The sequence below is a fragment of the Hibiscus syriacus genome, unplaced genomic scaffold (genome assembly GCF_006381635.1).
Source record: "Hibiscus syriacus cultivar Baekdansim isolate YM2019G1 unplaced genomic scaffold, ASM638163v2 tig00110044_pilon, whole genome shotgun sequence".
Lineage (NCBI taxonomy): Eukaryota > Viridiplantae > Streptophyta > Magnoliopsida > Malvales > Malvaceae > Hibiscus > Hibiscus syriacus.
Window position 1 is genome coordinate 242149 of NW_024062574.1, and position 21205 is coordinate 263353.

The 21205-nt window shown below is 35.2% G+C and overlaps 2 protein-coding genes across 3 annotated transcripts; one reads left to right on the forward strand and one right to left on the reverse strand.

The window, feature by feature from the left end:
• The first annotated feature begins 9474 nt into the window (after nucleotides 1-9474).
• On the forward strand, nucleotides 9475-14754 carry LOC120213697 (splicing factor SF3a60 homolog). Its single transcript, XM_039211758.1, has 12 exons — nucleotides 9475-9772; nucleotides 9852-9965; nucleotides 10160-10264; nucleotides 10385-10527; nucleotides 10660-10756; nucleotides 10985-11149; nucleotides 11768-11839; nucleotides 12371-12529; nucleotides 12685-12762; nucleotides 13297-13425; nucleotides 13903-14049; nucleotides 14398-14754. Exons 1-12 carry the CDS (start codon nucleotides 9599-9601, stop codon nucleotides 14542-14544), a joined length of 1530 nt encoding a protein of 509 aa, XP_039067689.1. The 5' UTR covers nucleotides 9475-9598; the 3' UTR covers nucleotides 14545-14754.
• A 3174-nt stretch (nucleotides 14755-17928) lies between these two features.
• On the reverse strand, nucleotides 17929-21205 carry LOC120213698 (protein BOBBER 1-like). Of its 2 annotated transcripts, none has more exons than XM_039211760.1 (6): nucleotides 20819-21199; nucleotides 19355-19527; nucleotides 19236-19284; nucleotides 18427-18593; nucleotides 18139-18222; nucleotides 17929-18029 (listed from the first exon to the last, which is right to left on the reverse strand). In XM_039211760.1, exons 1-6 carry the CDS (start codon nucleotides 21156-21158, stop codon nucleotides 17991-17993), a joined length of 852 nt encoding a protein of 283 aa, XP_039067691.1. In that variant the 5' UTR covers nucleotides 21159-21199; the 3' UTR covers nucleotides 17929-17990. The 2 variants fall into 2 exon arrangements, with proteins under 2 accessions (XP_039067691.1, XP_039067690.1); XM_039211759.1 differs by having other exon boundaries at nucleotides 17931-18029; nucleotides 18139-18268; nucleotides 18366-18593; nucleotides 20819-21205.

Genomic DNA, 21205 nt, shown 5'->3' on the forward strand with positions numbered 1-21205 from the left:
CAAATCTTCAAGGCAAAAATTACTGCTGCCAATTCCAAATCGTGAGTAGGATAGTTACACTCATGCGGTCGCAGCTGACGGAATGCATAAGCCACCACCTTACTTTCCTTCATTAAAACACAACCAAGTCTTGAATGTGACGCATCACTATACACTGTAAAAATCCTTCCCGGACTCTGGTTGAATCAACACCGGTGCTTGAGTCAAAACCGCCTTTAATTCCTCAAAGCTCTCCTGTTGTGCCTCGCCCCAGTCAAACGGCACATTCTTCCTTAACAACTTTGGCAAAGGAGAAGCATTGATCGAGAAGCCCGCAACAAAACGTCGATAATAACCAGCCAAGCCCAAGAAACTGCAGATCTCAGATACGTTCTTAGGTCGTTTCCAATTCATAATAGCCTCTATCTTGCTGGGATCGACCTGAACACCTCGCATAGAAATAATATGCCCCAGAAACGACACTTCTTGAAGCCAAAACTCACACTTACTTAGTTTGGCATATAAACGATGCACTCTCAAAGTCAGCAGAATGATCTTCAAATGTTCGTCATGCTCTGCCTCAGTACGAGAATAGATCAGAATATCGTCAATGAAGACCACCACAAATTGATCCAAATATGGTCGGAACACCCGATTCATCAAATCCATAAAAGCTGCAGGAGCGTTCGTCAAACCAAAAGACATCACTAAGAATTCATAATGACCATATCTAGTGCGAATGACCATCTTGGCAACATCATATCCTTTAACTTTCATTTGATAATACCCCGAACAAAGATCAATCTTAGAGAAAACAGTAGCTCCTTGCAATTGATCAAATAAGTCATCAATCCTGGTAGTGGGTATTTATTCTTGACCGTCATCTTGTTCAATTTCCGATAGTCAATACATAATCTCCACGACCCATCCTTCTTTTTCACGAACAGAACTGGAGCTCCCCATGGTAAAGTACTATGTCGAATAAATCCTCGATCGAATAATTCTTGCAATTGGTACTTCAACTGTAACACCCCAATTTAGGGGCTAAAATTTAGAAATTATAAAGTGGTGGATTTAATTTGGTATTTTGAAAAAAACAGGGGATTAAATTGTAAGATTTCAAAGTTGGCAGACCGTTTTAAGAAGTGCAGGAAGTTCAGTGGCTAAACCCATAATTTAACCATTATTTTAATATGTTGAATTATAAATCTCTTTCCCGTGCGCAGGTAGCAGAAATTTTCCAGTTTTCCCCTCTCCAACAACCCAACTTCCAACTCCGATCTACTCGCCGTCCGACTTCCAAACGACGAGCCGAAACCACCATCGTGTTCGTTGTCAATCGAGGAACAAAACCCCTCAAACATTTCGTCGTGAATCATCGTCGTTCGTCGTGAATTTCAGTCGGAAGTATCGTCGGTAATAACTCGGTTTTAGTTGGTTTTTCATCGATTCACGAGGATCAAGTCATCCGTTTACGACACCTCCCGCACCATCGTGTTCGTTACATCGTTCCGAGTTTGCCGGTGTCATCCTTGGTCTCCGTCGACGGTGGCGCGTGAGGAGGTGAAGCGGTCAAAGTTTCCGATTTGTTGAAATCGAGCTCTCCGCCGTTCAAAATTGTGAACCGAGCTTTGTAAGTATCTCGAAATCGCTCAAAATATTTTTTAGAAATTTTTCCAGGATTTTATCACTGTTCACGCGCCGCCACTGCGCGTGGGGAATAAAAAAATGACCGGTTTTGCTCTTATTTTAACAGGTTTGACCGGTCATAACCCGACCCGACCCGTTTACCCGATCATTTACCCGACCAGTTGACCCGACCCGACCCGTTGACCCGTTGACTGTTGACCGGCGTTGACCACTGTTGACCAAAACTTTGACCGGTATTGACCGGGCATTAAACGACATTTGACTTCGACCGAGTATACCTATCCTGACATTTTTCAACGTTCCAAATCCGATTCCGCTGTTCGTTTTTCGAAATTCGAACCCGAAGGCCTGAAAATTTCCGGTCAAACCCGTTGACTTTGAGTTTGACCGAAAATTTCAAATTTCTGAAAAGTCATATTTTATGCTTTCGACGTCCTGAATCCGAATCTGAAGTCCGTTTCACCAAATTCGAACCCGGTAAGCTATTTTTAACTGATTTATCACCCGATTCGATCCGCTTATCGCAATTAAGCTCCGTTTCTGATATAATTTATGTTGATATGTATCTGAGGAATTATTGGAAGTTGAATTGAAGATCAAAGGCGTGCGAATGGAATTTTTATGGTCGATCAGTATTGCACGAAAATTGAGGTAATACTTTACTACCTATTTATGCTTTATAAAACATGTTGGTATTGGTAAATGCATGAATGGAAATGTTTGGTCTCATATGTGTAATTAATGAAGTTCTACACTCGATCTGAATACGGTAAAAAGGTTCAGTAATTGATTATGGTTCAGATGACTTTTATAAGAAATTAAGGGATTGTTAGAATTAAATTACAAGTTATGTACTTAGTGATAAAGAAATCAACCTGGATCTGTAACTTATAATTTATTTCATCAAAGGTTAAATGTTAAAGGTATTTGGATGAGAAATTATGAGAATACTCCGGTAGGGTAAAATTACGAAAATACCCTTGTGTTATAAAAAGACAAGATTGGAATATGGAAGTTGGATAAGAGGTTTTTACAGACATATTGATCTGATAAAAAAATATTGAGGTGCATAAGAAATGTTAGTTTTACTTGGATATTTTGGATAACAGATTTTAACCCAAGAGGAGTTGAGCAAGATGCTAGAAGTCTGTTAAGGAATCTTTTCAAGATTAGAGAATGTTGGAGAAAGCAATTAACCATAGGATCTTTAAATTATAATTATTTTCGTTAAGAGCCAATATCGAAATTATCTGGTTAAGAAATTACAAAAATGCCCTTGAGAGATAAAATAGTTTGACTTGACCTTGAATGAGAAAGTACTTTGAGGATTTGTACTTAACTCGATTAAGTAAGAATTTAATTGTTAAGATCCTGTCTTTGTACAGAAAATTCATGATATTCCGTTTGTAAAATCTGAGAAGACACTTGACTCGAAAATATCTGAATAATGAGTAAATACTTGAAGAATAATTTATCGGGGGTATTATGCTGTCAGAATTGTTCGTAAAGACTAAAGTAAATGATAAGATTGAATTAAATAATAAGACCGGATGGAAGGAAAAGATTTAAATACCGTAGATCTGTAAAATGACCATAATACCCCTGTAATGTAAATGACTCAAGAATATCGCCAAGCTCAGGAATGATTGAATATCCTCGAGTTCTGAAATGAATGGAATAAAATTGAACATAAAAATTACCAAAATACCCTTATGGCCTAAATTAAGTAAATGTATTGGATTAATTAAGGAATCTAAGTAAGCATAAGTATTGGACGTTTGTTCGACAAATCAACCACGAAGACCAAATTGAATAGAATGGAAGTACAACATGTATATGAAATTCAGGAACGTTTGAATTACTCTGGAAAATCCTGAAGTAACTGGAATGGACATGACTGCTAAATGAACTAGGTAACCTCAATGACTGAGGATTTAATAAGTGATTTGGATAAGTCTGGAAACTCTGATGAGTTTACGTAGTGTACAATTACAATGGGTTATGAACAAATTAATCAAGTACGTCAGCATTTCATGATATTGTGGAAGCGTGGAAATGAAATAAAGACATTGGAAGATTTATTCAGCGATAATTCCGAAAATGGTCTACGGACAAGAATTTGTGGTATTAAAGAGTAAATACCCTAGAAGGAAAATGAATTAACCAGTTGACATATATTGTTAAGGTTCTGAATCTTCATTCTCAAGTTGTTCGATTATCCGATCAATTGACATGGATGTAAAGGATTTTGAATACCCTTCTGATTACGTACAACTTCTGAAAATTGTCCGAATAAGATAATATACCGATAATTCACATTCTGAATAACTGATGATTCTGTCAGTTAATGAACTCTTCCAATAGTGATTCTAAATTCCAATATTCTATCGACATACTGAAGAACTGTGTTTCTCTGCCTGATACAGTACCTCTAAATAATACCTGTAAACTCTGGTGTGTTCCCTAATTACATGAATATTTTATATGATTTCAAATTTGAATTCTGTTATGATACCTGACCTGGATTCTGATCTGATATTGACATGGATTCGGATCTGATACATGACCTGGATTCTGATATGATACTTGACTTGAATTATGTTTTGATTTTTGATATATCCGTTTACGGATGGAACATGTTTTATTGGGGGGTATTGTTGGAGGAATATTACTTGGAGGTTCCTTGGCTGTGTGCTCAGAGCCTTACTTACCGGTTCCTCGGCTGTGTGTTCAGGGCCTTACTGGACGTGACGGGGTTATATGGTTCTGGGGAACCTACACATTTTGTTCGTGACGGATGGGGATATATATATATATATATATATATATTTTAAAAAGATCTGAAAAGTTACATGCTTTTTGGGAACACACTAGAAAACCTATTCTGATCTCCTTAACTCAATCATCCGAAATATTTCTCTGAACTGAAAGCTCATTGTCCGTTACCATCTGAAATATCAGTAGGATCTCTGCTCAGTATAAAAATATGTAAATGTTCGGAAATAATAAGGATATGTATGTTTATCTGTATCTGCACGTTCATCAGCATCATCTGGTAGTTCTGTATTACTGAGCTTTCCAAAGCTCACTCTATTACTCACCTTTTCAGGTTAAAAGAATTATACCAGTGCAGTTATCGACATCAGTAAATGAATTCGTCCGGCGTTGTTGCAGTGTATGGTACATGTGATTAGGGGGCATGTAATTGTATTTTGATTTATATACGAGTTTGGAAATCTGTTTTATTTTTAAATAGTGAAAACTGATTTTATAAGTTTACATGTTCTGAAAAAAAGTTTTAAATTTTTCGCTATTTTTACAGTGGGTCGCTCCGGTGGTCCTAATGTGACTTCCCGGATCGGATCGGGCTACCCGCATCGGTCTGGGGGGTTACATCAACTCCTTAAGTTCCTTTGGAGCCATACGATAAGGTGCCATCGAAATAGGTAAAGATCCTGGATAAGTCTCAATCTCGAACTCTATCTCTCTATCAGGAGGTAACCCAGACAACTCCTCCGGAAAAACGTCTGGAAACTCGCTAACTGTACAAATCTCCTCGATCGTGGACAATGCACCTTTGGTGTTCAAAATTACAGGCAATGAAAGTCTCATATCCCTTCCGGATCATACAATCAATTTACATCGCTGAAACTATATTGGAGAGATAGCCGCGACGTTCACCAATTAACACAACGGTCCGACCATCAGAAGTGTTCATAGTAGCTCTCTTGTACTCGCAATCCAGATTTACTTTGTATTTAGTCAACCAATCCATCCCAAGAATTAGATCGAACTCCTCTAAAGAAAGCTCCATAAGATCAGCGAGAAAATATTTCTCCCTGAACCTCAAGAAGACAACACCGAAATACTTTATTCACTAATACCGCTCGTCCTACTGGACTCGTAACTGCAATAGTATTTTCAGTGTTCTCAATCGAAATCTGAAGGTTTCGAGATACCGAGCTCGATACATAGGAGTGAGTGGAGCCATTGTCCAGTAATGCAAAGTATGAGATATAATAAATAGTAAATGTACATTCAATAACCTCAGGTTCATCTCTGTCATCCCGACGTCTAGTGGCATAAACCAAAGCTGGCTGTCTAGCCTCAGAAGCTGTTGGCCCTCAATTTCGCTGAGGTCGGGCTCTACTGTCTGTCCTGGACGCTGATCTTCAAGTCTTTCCTTGACTACGATCTCTAATTGTGGTATGTACTGTAATCTGAGAACGCACAGGAGTCTGAGTAGCAGTCTACTCAAACGAAGCTAGCTGAGGACAATCCCTCCGATAATGACCACTAGATCCACACTGATAGCAAAGACTCATATTCTTACGACACTCTCCTGTGTGCTGTTTACCACAATACTCACAAAGGAGTCCATGATAATACGACGAGGAACTGTCTCGACTGCCAACTAACGGTGAGGATGCTGCAGGCCTAAAATGTGTATTGCTTCTCTGAGGGGCCAAAATATGAGTCCTCTTCCCGGACTGTGCTGATGACTCAATATTAGTCGCTCCTATGATCGATGTAGTCATGCCAATACCAGCGGCAGAAGGCAGATTCGTTGGGGTCGTAGGAGCAAGATCACCTAACGAAGGTGGGGGATCTACTCGTATCCCATCAATCGGGTCTGTAAATCTAGCCACTCGACCTCGTCCATGGCTAGTTTGACGACCACGTATAGCACTAATTTTGATGGATCTCAAGTTTACTCTAGAAGATGAAACTTAGGGTTAGATAAGCACTTGGAGTCTCGAACACAGTTAAAAATCTTAATAATTTTGTGACATGGCCTTAGTAACTTGTTTTGTAAAATATTTCAAAATCGTATTTTCAATGTGGACTCATACACAGTCCGAGGGTTAAAAACCAAAAGCTCTGATATCAATAAATGTAACCCCCTAGACCCGGCCTATGCATTTCGACTAAGTCTAGTGGATCACAAAGACATTTTCCAAAACCGTTATCCAATCAATATAAAATCACATTATTCATGACCTGAAATTATAATAAAGTATACTATTAAAACTCAACTCTTAAATATAAAACCAATCAGTAATAAATTAATTTAAAACATATCTTAAAAATCAAAACCACGATAAACTGAATAGTAATAGCAAAAGTATCATCATTATAAAATCTAATACTTTAAAATAGGTCCATGTCACCAGAATAAAGTCAACTTGCAATATTAAAATATTACAATCAGATATACTTCAAGAGATATGTTGATCCTCCAAGTGCTCAAACCGAGGTATCTAACCAACAGTATCTGAAAGGGGAAAAACATTTTCGAAAGGTGAGCTAGGCTCAGTGTGTTCCAACATTTCCATAAAATCACAATAGGTACATTAAACAAATCATAGTCCAGTAAATCTCACAAATTCGTAAAAGAGTTTAACTTTTGAAAATTATAATTTAAACCCTTTTCTGGTACACCATCAGTAGTTCCCAAAATTATTTTCCATATAGCTTACTTTATGCACATAGCAAAAAGAAAGCCGACTTCATGATAGGCTATGAAGCTTGTATAGTTAAGCCCAAGTCAGTAAGTTCATATAGCTTACCCTAAGCACACAACAAAGGAAAGCCGACCTAATGAAACATCTTGGGGCCCTCAAGAGTCACATTAGGCCCAATTATTAGCTTGATCAGAGATATACAATTGTAGTTCAATCCATTCCAAAATCAATATCCATATACCAGTCATCAAAGTCCATAAATCATCAACAATAAATCGGTGTACCAACAATAATAATCCATAGATTTCAATGTACCATATTTCAAAACATATAAAACCATTATGTAGTAACAGGAACACACCTCGATAATGGGTTCAGATAGTAGATCTACTGATTACTGGTTTCACCACGCTCTGCTACAGTTTTCGAACGGGTGAATATTGATATACGTGGTTTAACTGATCTAGAAGAGTTGAGTCGAGCTGTCAAACGATCCGGAGAGTCTATTGTACCTTCAAACAATAATAATTAATCAACCTTAAATCTTACTTAATTGTTCAAAGCTAAAATTCTTAAGTATATAAGCATTTTTTTGGGTTTGACTATCATTTTGGGGTATTTCGAGTCTGAATTTGGCAAACAGATTACGGAATCGGAATCAGGATGTCAAAAAACATAAAGTATGACTTTTCAAAAATTCAGATTCTTGGTCAAAATCAAAGTCAACCACTTTGACCGTCAATTTGGAGGCCTTCGGGTTCGAATTTGACGAAACGGACTTCTGAAACGGATTCGGGACGTCGAAAACTATCAGATTAGGTATACTTGGAAAAGATTTACGGTCGTTTAAGGGCTTGTCAAAGCCAATTTAAGTTTTGGTTAAAGGAAGTCAACGGTCAACGATCAACGGTCGGGTCGGGTAAGACCGGTCAAACCGGTTCGAACCGGTCAAAACCGGTCAAACCGGTTTCCAGCCCTCCACTCTCCCTGCAGCGGCGCGTGAGGCCTCCTCCGGGGGTCTAAAAATTCCGGAAAAATTTCTAAAAAATATTTTGAGGGATTTCGAGATACTTACAAAGATCGGTTCAAATTTTTGAACGGCGGAGAGCTCGATTTCAACTCGGTCGAATCTTTGACTGCTCCACCTACTCATGCGCCGCCGCCGACGGCGAACAAGGTTGACACCAGCAGAATCGATACGACACAATGAACACGATGATGCAGGAGGTGTCGTAAACGGAGCAACGATCGGCGGTGAATTTAAGATTTTCCCGGTAATAGAGCTAATAAAAACGTCAAGACTTTGACTGTAAATTCCCGACGTTTGGCAGCGTTTCGCTTCAATTAAATTGAAGGGTTTGTTCCTCGCTCGATGATGAACAAACGGTGGTTTCAAAACGACGATCGGAATTCGGACGACGTCTGGATCTGGGTCGAAAACGGACGTAGGGGAAAGGAAATTTGGGGTGGTGGTTTTCTGTTTTGAAACAGAAAACCACCAACGCATATAACATATATAACCAAAATTCACCTAATTTTATTGGGTAAATTTAGGGCGTAATCCCTGAATTTTCTTTAACTCTAACACAAGCTCCAAATTTTAAAATCTTTCAATTTAGTCCCTAAATTTTTGCCAATTTTTACAATTAACCTCCAATTTCAATTAAATATTATTTTTGTAAAAAATTCGGGTTTTTACACACCAAATTCACTGTTGCTCCTTGAATTAAGCCAACTGATTTTCATCTTAAAAGGCTTCAGGGAGATCACCTTATATATTTAGGGATAATTACAACTATACACACACACACATATATATATATATATATATATTCAATTAGATCCCTTTTTTTGAATAAAAATATATATATTCAATTAGATCCCTATTTTTTTAATAAAAATATATATATTCAATTAGATCCCTATTTTTTTGAATAAAAATATATATATTCAATTAGATCCCTATTTTTATTGAATAAAAGTAATATTATTTTTTATACATATATTTGTTTCGAGTTGAGTCGAGTTCGGCTCGGTTTGGTCAAAAACTCGATCCAACCCCACCATGCTCACCTCTATCCTCAAACGTTAAACAAACATGTTCGAGAATATTATATGAATACATACGAATACATTAAAAAAAAAATAAACGATTACAAACAAAATATTAAAAATTTATAAGAATATAAAAATCTTTAAAAATAAACAAACGAACACAATCTTATTTATTTGTACTCTATTTATTTACACTCTTATAATAATCTAAAATAAATATTTGTGCTTGGTTGTAGTCATAAAATAATCGGCCATGCAAAAACGACGCCGTTGCCTTTAATAAACTAGAAAAAAAAGGAGGAAATAACAAACGAGAAGCGAGAAATCAAATTTTGGCCCAATTTGTGCAAGTAGAACCACCGCCTATGCTTAACTACAAATATCGACTGAGATAACCAAACCCTAGACTGGTTCAATTGTCTTAAGCGAATCGGAAGCCGTGTTCCGCGATGTCGTCGACTCTACTCGAGGTGACTCGGGCTGCTCACGAAGATGTGGAACGTCTTGAGCGGCTCATTGTGAAGGACCTGCAAAATGATCCGCCTACATCCAAAGACCGATTATATCAAAGCCACCGCGTCCGCAATAATATCGACACAATCATCGCCACCACGGAGAAGCTGGTAATTACTCCTTATGCAAATTTGAGTTACAATTATAGCTTTGTTTTATTTATTGTATTTATATTTTGAATGGCTTCAGGTTGAGATATATGAAGATAAAGATAGTGCTAGGAAAGATGAAATCGCGGCTCTCGGAGGTCAAACAGCTACCGGAATTAATGTATTTAGTGCTTTTTATGATAGATTGAAGGAGGTAACCTTTTGCTTTGTTTTCTGAACCCTGAATTGAAAATACTTACCTGGATTTTTTCACAAAAACTGCGTTTTTCTTGGAAGCATGTATAAATCTGAGTGATTTTGATTTTTTTTTTGAATTACTGTTTTAGAAAAAGGGAATAAATAAATCAAAAATCGATGTTTAGTGAAGTAATTGCTACTTAAATGCAGATTCGGGAGTACCATAGAAAGCACCCTGCTGCCCGTGTCGTTGATGCTAATGAAGAGTATGAGGCTTTACTTAAAGAGGAACCAGTAATTGAGTTCAGCGGAGAGGTCTCCCCTTTCCCCCCACATTTGCATATAATTAAGCACATATTGTTGCAGTAATTTCCTATTTCTTCTTATGCTTTTCTTTCTGTCATCTGCTCTTACTTGTTAGCAATTCATTTTCAGGAAGCCTTTGGTCGGTATCTGGATCTGCATGAATTGTTCAATCAGTACATTAATTCAAAATTTGGAGCCAAAATTGAATACTCGGCTTATCTGGATATCTTTTCACAGCCACACAATATCCCTTGGAAACTGAAGTCAACAAAGTAAATTTTCCTCGAATCTGTTTCTTGTTCTTGCTTATAAAAAGTTGTTTTGCCCACAGTTTAATTTCTTTCTGCTTTTCTACCTCTTTAGCATGCTTCTTATACTGGGTTTGCAAATATTGTTATCTGTAGGCAATACAGGGAGTACATGGAGAATTTGTTGGAGTATCTAATTTACTTCTTTCAGAGGACTGAACCACTGCAAGATCTTGACAGAATCTTTTCCAAGGTTAACACTATTTACTTAAAAGTTACCTGAATATCTTTTTTCCAAAAAGTGATTCTTAACCTTGAGCTTGAACCCTATTTTGTAGCATGGGGTTCTATTTTTTTAGAAAAAAGGAAGTAAAACTTGCCATAGTTCCTGCGTTGAGCTATATAAATATAAGATGAGACTTCTTTTAGGAAGTACAGTGGTTCTGATACATTAAAATACTTTTATGATGATTTGTGATAGGTTGAGGTTGAGTTTGAGGAGCAGTGGACTAATGGCCAGGTTCAAGGATGGGAGAAACAAGGTCCAGAAAATGAAGATGATCCTATGCAGCATGCAGTGATTGATCTAGATTATTACAGCACAGTTGAAGAGTTGATGGAAGTGGGTCCAGAAAAGTTAAAGGAGGTAATTTTGGTTGTCTTTGATTACGTCATCATTACTAGCTAGCTTTTGTTGTAGCCACTCCGACCTCTTCAGTTCAGTGCTTAGAAATGTGTGTTTTCCCCATTTTTATTTAAGCAAATGCATGGTCAACTCAAGTCATATTAAATAGTGAAATATGAAGAAACATGTTGCCCTTGCATTCTCTGATCTTGTCACTGTAAACATCTTATCTTGCTGGTTGGTTTCAATTTTATTAGTTAATTTTAGAATGAAAAAGATTGTGGAGAAGGCTATATATTCTTATGCTGTGATTTATTGTTCATTTGTGCAGTGTTTGGAAACATAAATTTGGAAGTTTAGATTTGGAACTCATTTTACATAAATCTTGGGACTGAAATGCTACCTCAGAGTAGTTTTTCTTCTGTTTTGATTGCTGTGATTTGGGTTTTATCTTGATTGCATGTCGAACTTTGTCACATTGCCAGAACCCAGATGCATTATTGTTTGTGTTTTTTAGGCAATCATTTGATATGTATTTAAAATAATTAATTAATTGCTACAAAATTTAATTCTAATTACCTCATTTTTGGCTTCTTTCTTAGTTGATAATGAGTGAATGTTGTCTATTTATCCTCACAGGCATTGGCAGCATTAGGACTAAAAACTGGTGGTACTGTTCAGCAGCGCGCCGAGAGGCTTTTCTTCACCAAGGTAACATACCAACATGTGCTCCAGCCTTTGAGTTTTCTTTAAATACCCTTTGTCTAGTGCTTATCTAGGCATGTATTTGGGGATACTACCTTCCAAAGATCTTCCAAATACGCGGTTGTATAAGTTGAACACTTGCATCTGAGTAACCTAAGCTAATTAGCTGTTTCCCTCTCTTTCAGTGTTGTGCTTTTGATAATTGTTAGTATTAGATTTAGGATGGAAACTGGGATTGTACCATTCTTTTTAAATTTGAAATGTTTTTTGAGAAATCTGCATATCAGACTCGTTTTTGCTGGAATTTTCTCAAAGGAATTAGGAATATATTATTTGAAGTCATGTTGAAAGGAAATATGTTATAGGACTCAAAGCCTGATGCAGCTATGAAATAATACAGTACTAGGTTGTTATGTTGCGAAATGTTGATGGGATAACTATTATAGACTGGTTTAATGGTAGCTGTTTTCTTCCTTGTACCGTTATATCAAATAAATTCAAACAATATATATTCGATGTCTATACATTTTTTCGCAGCATACACCTTTGGACAAGCTGGACAAGAAACATTTTGCAAAGGGCTCACATGGACCTCGACAAAATGGGTCCTCTGCAGTTTCACAGGACATTAACAGTCTGAAACATGTTGTATTGATGGAAGCCAAGATGAAGAAACTCTGTGATTTACTGAGTAAGGTTAGTTGGTTTCTGACTTTGCCCGTAACTAACTTTACTAAAAAAATGTGAAATGTGAGAGAAAGCATTTGCAAAAGTACTTTTTGCTGCTGTATGTATTGCAGATATAGTAAATATAGTGGGTATATTTAACTTATATTTCTGTGATTTTTTAGACAATCGAACAAACAAAAGAAAATGTGGTAAAGAAGCAAGCGTTGACATATGAGGAAATGGAACAAGAACGTGAAGAGGTAAGTTAATCTTCTGGTACAGTCATTCAATTGTTTCTAATGATAGAGCAAAATTCTGTTGCTTATAGTGTGTTGTATGATGCTATGATTATAATTCATGTAATAGAGTTTTAAATGTGGGGGCATGTATGAACCAAGCCACTTGGTTTGTACCCTGTTTCTGGTCTGCCGCTCTCACTTCAGGGTGTAACTGGGTAAAATTCTGTGTGAAGGGCCCACTTTAAATGGTAGAAATTAAGAATTTTACCCAATTACTATGACCATATTTCAGGCAAAACAAATAGAGGGGATGAAATATCTTTGAATGAATTAACTGATTAAATATTTTGGGTTTTCCCTTCTCTACCATGGACTTTGGTTATTCACTGAATGGGTGTTTTATTTTTGGTTGGACTTTTTTTTTTTTTGCATCATAAGAAGGCACTAGCATTTGGTCAAATGTCTTGGTTAACTAGTGCCTTTTGTCAGTCCCTGTATTGTTTAAAAATAGCGCCTGCTGTGTTTGTCTGACAAGAACTTGTTGCTTTCTAACAGGAAGAGACACAAGTTGACACTGAAAGTGATGATGATGATCAACAGATCTATAATCCTCTTAAATTGCCAATGGGTTGGGATGGAAAGCCTATACCTTACTGGCTTTACAAACTTCACGGTCTTGGTCAGGTAATTTCTAATTCTATACTTGAAGTGAACTTTTGCATTCACAGCTACTTTGCCAACTTACAGATTTCTAAACAAGAAATGGTGAACGCTCTAATGAATATAACACTTGCCTCTTTTTATTGTTTTTGTTTTCTTAAGTCTATAGGTATATTTTCCTTGAAGTTTTACAACTAATTCTAATAAATGGTTGATGTTTTCTATTTTTAAATAATATTGAGGGAACTTAAACTCGAGCATAAATAACCAATCTTGAAATTAAGCATGAGAATCATTTTTATTTTTATTTAGATGAAACGAGCCTAATCGAACCTAATTGATCTCGCTCAATACAATTCAAACCTAGGGGTGTTGGATAGGTTGAGGATGGTGTGGTTGCACAAGGGCTTTTGTATTTTTATTCGCTTTTTGATTGCTTAGTTCTTCATTATCTCTAAGTCACGGGATCTAATAGAGCACCCGATTTCTTTTTTTATTCAGGAATTTAAGTGCGAGATTTGTGGGAACTATAGCTACTGGGGACGACGAGCTTTCGAGAGGCATTTCAAAGAATGGCGGCATCAACATGGCATGCGATGCCTTGGTATTCCTAACACCAAGAACTTCAATGAAATTACCAATATTGAGGTATCTGATATTTTCTTTTCAGATATTGCGCAACAATTTATATTTCTTCCTGCTTCATCAGCCTACCTGTGGTTTTTTCATGATTGAGTTTAATGTGCCATTTACATTGGTGGCTGCTATTGTTTTTTTATAAATTGACAAACTCTGGTTTGTACATGAACAAGTTCTGATTTCGATTCTAATGTTAAGAGTTCATTTGCTTACTTGATACAAGTTAAATATTAGGGCTTATTTGCATACGAATTAAACTTTCAGTGTTTGGGTAGGGTCTAAGTATAGTGTTAAAGGGTATATTTAGTATCTTAGCCCCAACTGTTAACCTGTAAGCATAAAATTCAAAACTTGCAGGAAGCACAAGAACTGTGGGAGAAGATACGAGAACGGCAAGGAGTGAACAAGTGGCGCCCTGATCTTGAAGAAGAATACGAAGATAAAGAAGGCAACATCTATAACAAGAAGACATATACTGATTTGCAGCGGCAGGGGCTCATTTAAGGATGCTTCTGTTGAGCCGCGTTTCGCATGCCTGCGGACACGGTGTGTATTTTGGTAACCGGTTATGTTTCCATTGATCATTTATGATTAATGCTTGGTGGCAGGGATAGAGGTTGGAATAGTTCATTAAATGTTAAGACATTGACTCGATTTCTAGCTGAACTAAACTAGTGGCATTCGAGAAACAATTAAAGCATTCACTATTGCCTGGAAGTTTCATTCGGACAAGACGTCGTGAATACGAGTGCCGAGCCATTTTATGCCACGGGAGACAGGCATACTGTACCGGGCAAGAATTTGCGTATTTTAACTGGTTCAACCTTTGTGGATGGTTAAATTAAATATCTTATGCTTTGTAGAGGTTTCATATACAAGCAAAGCAAGACTCCATTATTGCCCCTCCTCAACACTCCTAGTCGCACATAGTGTATGACCCTCTAAATGAACAGCAGGATGACCACTAGCTCGAATTTGATTTGGTCAACACTCGGTAGAATGAGTTGACCAGCTTGAACTTGATTTTGTCAAAACTCGGTAGAAACTCGACTCAAAATTGGGCTTGACTTGAGATTTTAACTAGTTAAGTCGAGTAATGTTTAACTCGGTTTGATAAGTTCGTGAGGTATTAGTTAATTTTTTTTAGTAATCATAAAAAATATTTCATTCAAATACTAATCTATTTATTTTCTAATAAATAATTAAAAATGTTAATTATTAATTAATAATTAATATTTTATTACACCCAAAAATTAAAACCTAGCTATTAATTTAATGTATTTATGGATTTTTATTTTGGTGTTTAGACTTTGAATTTGTTTCATATATTTTTTTGATAATTTTTTGGTTAAATTTATTAATGTTTATATTAAGTTTTATACAATATTAATAGATTTTACTATAGTTAAAAATAAAATAAAACTTTTTGTGAGTTTAACGAGAAAAAAGGCGAGCAACGAATTTAATAAACTTAACAAGCAACGAGTCGAATAATAAATTTTTTTAACGAGCACGAGTCGAGTAAAATTTTAACAAACAATATGCACCCCTAATGACGACCGGTGGTCGAAACCGGGTTTAAGATTATATTAATTTCTCCTCGACAAATCCGATTTCAGTATTACGCATCTCACGTGAGGGCCAAGCTACGCACTTATGCTGAAACAAGATTGAAGGGGATTGAATATTTCTTCAAAGGCAGGGACGAAAGCAAATATTTTTTTTAATGAACTAAAGTTTAATTAAAATTCTTTTAGGGACCAAAACGTATTAATAAATGATTTTATAACTGTCAAGTGGACTACATTATTTAATTTTATAATTATATTAAGGATTATTATTTTATATCGGGAAAATATTCTACAAACATGGTTGTATTAATATCTTTTGTTCTATTTAAAATTTGTGTTTATAAATTCTAAAGATTTAGAGATTAAAATTTGAAAATATTCAAAGAGACATGTTTAAGAAATCTAAATTTTATGCAGTATAGATATTAAATAATTTCTCATATTTTCTTTGATTGTTCTCCCAGTTTCAATATTTCGTCTTGATTAATTCTAACTGACTTGTGTTGTACACTTGATTTTGGTGGGTGAATCTTCCAGCAGAGATTTTCTACATACACAAAGACTAAAATTTAAGGTCTTACTTAAACAATATCAAATTGTTTATCACTTGAACTAATCCATGTCGATAAATAGTTTCTCATAATAATTAAAAGAATTACAATTTATGTGAGGTTATCTGTGTGTTCAAAGGTGAGTAGAAGCCTAGAAGGGGATCACGTTTGGGAGTTATTGAGCCTAGGGCCTTTTATAAAAAATTCCATGGGGTCATATCATGTCATGTCAGCTTCTTGAGGCAAAGGCTTTCTAATACGAACACGAGATTTAATGAAAATTGTCGATTGTGGTAGATAGCAACACTGACTAAAGCAATTGAAAAAGTTGAATACCTTATTGAGTTGTTTGTGTAGTTTTTAATTTATAAATTTAAAATTTTTCCATACCTAATTTGAACATTCAATTTTTTATTTATTTTATCTTTTATTTTTATAAAATATAAAAATAGACTTCTGATAATTCAAATAGTAATAAAAGAATATTTTTTTAATAAACCTAAAAGAACATTCCTAATAATAAAGAGACTATTGTACTTAGTGAGGGAGGGTCATTGAGGCTCAAAAGAGTTCCGACATCGGTTTTAATTTTTATACTAATATGAGACTTGTTAAAAAAATTAGATAAATTATGAGTTTAGTATCTAAATTATTATTTTTCTTTCATTCTGGTATTTAATTTTTATTTTTTTAAATCATATTTAGTTTAAGTTTCAATTTTTTATCCATCGTTAAAAAAATTAACATAATTGTTAATATGATATTTTTATATTATTTTTCAATAATGATGTGATATTATCTTATGATGACACAACAACATTATCATTAAGTTTTTAATAACAGAGTATCAAAATAAAATCTAAACTAAATATTAAATATAATTTTGAAAGAAATAAAATTTGAGTATCAAAACAAAACAAAACAAAAGTAATAATTTTAGAATTAAACATATAGTTTATAACTTAAAAAATTATAGAGATTCTAACTTTCTCAAAACAAAATATAATAAACTATAAAGTCTTTACTTTTAACATAAAATATTATGATAAAATCAACAGGTCCGCAACAAAAGTAAACAAACCCATTTTAGTATGGTTGACAGAAATTTATTAAGGTCAATTAAATGTCAATTCTTAAAGGTAACCAACTAAACAATATATTTATTAATTGATATTGTTTAATCATACATTTAATTTTAATATCACTCATGGATACATTTTGAGATTTGAAAGACCAATATATTTTATTATGATTATGTGATAATTATATCTTTCACACACTTTAAAATCATCTCTCTTTTTATTATTTATCTTAATTTTATTTTAATTTCCTACTTGTTATTCATAGAAATAATAAAACTAATATAGACATTTAATACTATAATTTATATTTTTTAAATAAATAAATGATAAAAATAAATTTTGTACAAAATTTAAAAACCTCTATTAAGATTAAGTTCTGAATCTATTCTCTATTAAGTTCTAGTTCTGACGCTAAGTTCTGAATCTAAACTCTATTAAGAATAAGTTCTGAATCTAACCTCTATTAAGAATAAGTTCTGAATCTAACCTCTATTAAGAATAAGTTCGTATTCTGGCTCGTCCCTGATTGATCTTCTTATGTGATTCAAAGAACGCGCAAGCACCATATCCCTTTTAAAAAGATATTAAAATTTTACCAAATAATATTATAAAATAAAATCCAAAACCCAAAATTAAAACTAAGCAAATTTTACCAAAGTTTAGAAAAATATCCAACTATGAAAAATGTGCGCCCAAAATCATTGGGGGGGAAAATGAAAATAAAAACTGAGATCCACTCCCATGTCTTACATCAGCTTTGCCCCTGAAAAGTCCATCTCAGGATGCTGCAAGAATACCAACAAATATATTTGAGCAAATGTTATCACCTACTGCTCCATATGAGGATTAATAAAGCCGGTTGCAATACAACAAGTTCAGGAAGAAAATGGTTACCTCCGACATGAACTTCTTCAGAATTTCTTGCTTTTGGAGCTCATCACTGGTTGGAAGGCCCATGGCCTTCTGTCTTTGGTCGAACTGCAACAAAGAGCACCATTCTTATGGCAAGTACCGACCATGATTTTATGATGGATCCATAGTACAAAATGTAGATAAATAATGTTACAATTAAAAAAAATACTAAAAACTAGGCAATTTTGACTTGTTCTGGGACGAGAGCTCCTTTGGCAGATAAAAACCATCCAAACGCAAAATATTAATAGAAAAGACAGAACTAATTACCATCATCTTCTCTACGGTTTGTCGTGTTTCGGGATCCAAGTCAGACAGTTTGCTGTTCTCTGGTTCGACTTGCTGAGTGTCAATTTCAGGATCCCCCTTTACCAATGATTTCCACCACTCCATTTGGTTGTGCTTGGTCAAAAGGATTGACAGTGCACAACCATCCTCTACAATAAGTGTGAGAAAGATTTTTAAACCACCGACCGATAAAAGAGAATGATGAAGAATTGAATGAGGTATTTATAGTTCATTTCGATAAAATCAGGTATAGCTATTTGATAAAGAATGCCGACATATCAAGTAAAGATTTAAGAGAGAGAGAAAAAAAAAAGAAATCTGCACATTTACAAAAGTAATGCAGCAAAGTTATAGGAGATCATCAACTTCTTTTCTCTCGACAAAATAAAAGATATTCAACGTATTAAGTTTAAGTAACCACCTACGACATTGATTTCATATAAAATTCAAGATTTACTAGGTTGGAATTTAAATATATTCTCCCTACTCTTCAATTTTTTTTAAGTAACTATATGTCTAATACCTCTATAGGACATATTTTTGACATGGAAATGTAGATCAGAGTTAAGACCATCCAATGACACCCACAATATATGGAAAAACTGAATATACTCATTACAGATACATAATCACGTCCAACACAGACAACGAAGTCAGAAAAACATGTTTTTTGAAATACTAGCAAAACTAATAATTGCAAACTTGTAAGCTCTAGCTGAAGGGGGAAAAGAAAAGTACAAATAAAGTTCAACTTGCAGTACACGACTCGTATTTTCTTTGAGATAACATACCTATGCTCCAGTAACAATCATCGGGTTTGACAGCTTGGAAAAGTTCCCCCTGAAAAAAAAAGGCATGTGACTGTGTAAACCAATTAAGACTACCTCAAAAAGCACATGGAGTAACTTACATCAATAATAGGAGGCTGGCCCTTTAGTCCAACTTTGAGATGATTCTTCTTTATCTCGCATACAACAAACCTTGATTTTGTTCCACTGGGAACTGGAACATTAACAGTGACCTCTTGCAGGGATTGTGTCCAAGAGTATTTTTCCAGATCAATACCATTGCCTTTGTTTGGAGCTGCCAAACATTCCAATTTAGAGAAGTATAAATAATACAGTGAACCTAACTAGTCTTTGAGTAACATTTTTGCATGCCTCTTACAATGCCAAATTCGAAATCCTCCATGTAAAACTTGATCACATGTTAACCTCAACTTAATCATAAACATTTTCCACCCCCCCCTAAAAAATAAAAAGAAGACACCCACCCATACAACCAAAAGAAGTAAAGAAGTCCCTTTATTACAGGCAATCCAACAGGGTGAACATCTTTGTAGCCAATTATGGATTTAACAATCATAGCCACTTGTAATAAAATCATGCCGTCCATACCTTCCATTAGCCCCAATTGTGAGAATGCATCCCTAAATCAGTTAACAAATGAACAAAAAGATGGGGAAAGAGAAAGCACAGTGCAATTCAACATATAAGAAGCAATTTTTGAAATCTGGGACTGTACAACATCCAATACTAGAAGAATCTATGGGAAGTTCAACATTAGTACAGTGCATGGTTGAGCCAAGTATAACATTGTTGCAAACTAAAATCCTTCACTACCACGTTTTTAAGAAAATGACTAGAAGTTTCATGTGAATGCAAGTTCAGGTAGCATCAAATCCAACTTACACCAAGACTATCATTAAGCTTATGCAATCAAACCTCCCTGCTTCAACCAAAGTCCAAAACATGCCAGGACAAAATCATCCTACCCAAAATGTTTCCATGTCTTCTCTTCAGAACAAAATAAACCTCAAAAATCCCTCACACCATGGACACCTGCTAACTTAATTTTTTTAGAGAAATTCGTAAAAAGACATCATGAAAAAAATTGCTAGACAACTGGATAGAGGAACAGCAATAATCCATTGAAGGGGTGTATTTGAGCTAGAGTCAGATTCATAAACAGCACATAGCTCAAGCTCGATTATGTGACTCATCTCTTGAAACTTGCTCAAGTTTGCTTAATAGAGGATTCCTTTCCATATCCAACATACAACAGTCTCTGCTCAAGTTTCAGTACAGTAAAAAGAAGCAGAGCATGGTCTTGTTTTTAGATTTCATTCCAAACAAGCAAACCGTGCTATAAACACAAATTAAAACCTAAAGAGCTAGTAAGTAATTACAATCTTAATCCTTTAAATCCTTTTCGTCGTCTAAAGTTCAAAACACAAAGAATCAAACACTTAGCAATGCAGAACTCAGATTACTATATTTTTAAAGAGATACACAAATTTCCACAAGTTAGACTTGTATGATTTTTTTTATAAAATAATAAGAAGAAAAATTAAAAGAACTTAAGAAATTCGAACCTTTCATACCAGAGCTACTCTCTTCTTCCTTTTTATCAACTTTCGTTGGCTCCCTCTTCACTTCCTCCTTGACCTCCTTTCTCTCCACCTTCGGAGCCACCTCTTCAGCCTTCTTCTTGTCCTTCTCCTTCGCAACTCTCACAATAGCTGCAATCTCCTTATCAACGTTCTCTTTCCGAAGAAAATCACTTTCTTTGGCTAGAAAATCGAAGACTTTGTCCAAAAACCCAACTGGATCGGACGGATCCAAGCTCGCGTTAAACGTAACCGCTTTCGCTGGTGGAGATGAAGAAGTCGAGGTTTTAGCCTCTTCTTCCTGAAAATCGGAGATTATTGCCATGATTTGACTCAGGTGAGTTGAGATGCTGCTTAGTGTTGAGTTTTTTA

What these genes read in the sequence shown, in the direction of transcription:
- LOC120213697 (XM_039211758.1), top strand. Translation starts at nt 9,599, where the DNA reads ATGTCGTCGACTCTACTCGAGGTGACTCGGGCTGCTCACGAAGATGTG. An exon ending in TTGACAGAATCTTTTCCAAG is followed by an intron (nt 10,757 to 10,984) that starts GTTAACACTATT and finishes GATTTGTGATAG; the next exon opens with GTTGAGGTTGAGTTTGAGGA. An exon ending in ATGAAATTACCAATATTGAG is followed by an intron (nt 14,050 to 14,397) that starts GTATCTGATATT and finishes CAAAACTTGCAG; the next exon opens with GAAGCACAAGAACTGTGGGA.
- LOC120213698 (XM_039211759.1), bottom strand. Translation starts at nt 21,158, where the DNA reads ATGGCAATAATCTCCGATTTTCAGGAAGAAGAGGCTAAAACCTCGACT. An exon ending in GCCAGCCTCCTATTATTGAT is followed by an intron (nt 19,285 to 19,354) that starts GTAAGTTACTCC and finishes TTTTTTTTTCAG; the next exon opens with GGGGAACTTTTCCAAGCTGT. An exon ending in TGGTTTTTATCTGCCAAAGG is followed by an intron (nt 18,269 to 18,365) that starts AGCTCTCGTCCC and finishes GGATCCATCATA; the next exon opens with AAATCATGGTCGGTACTTGC.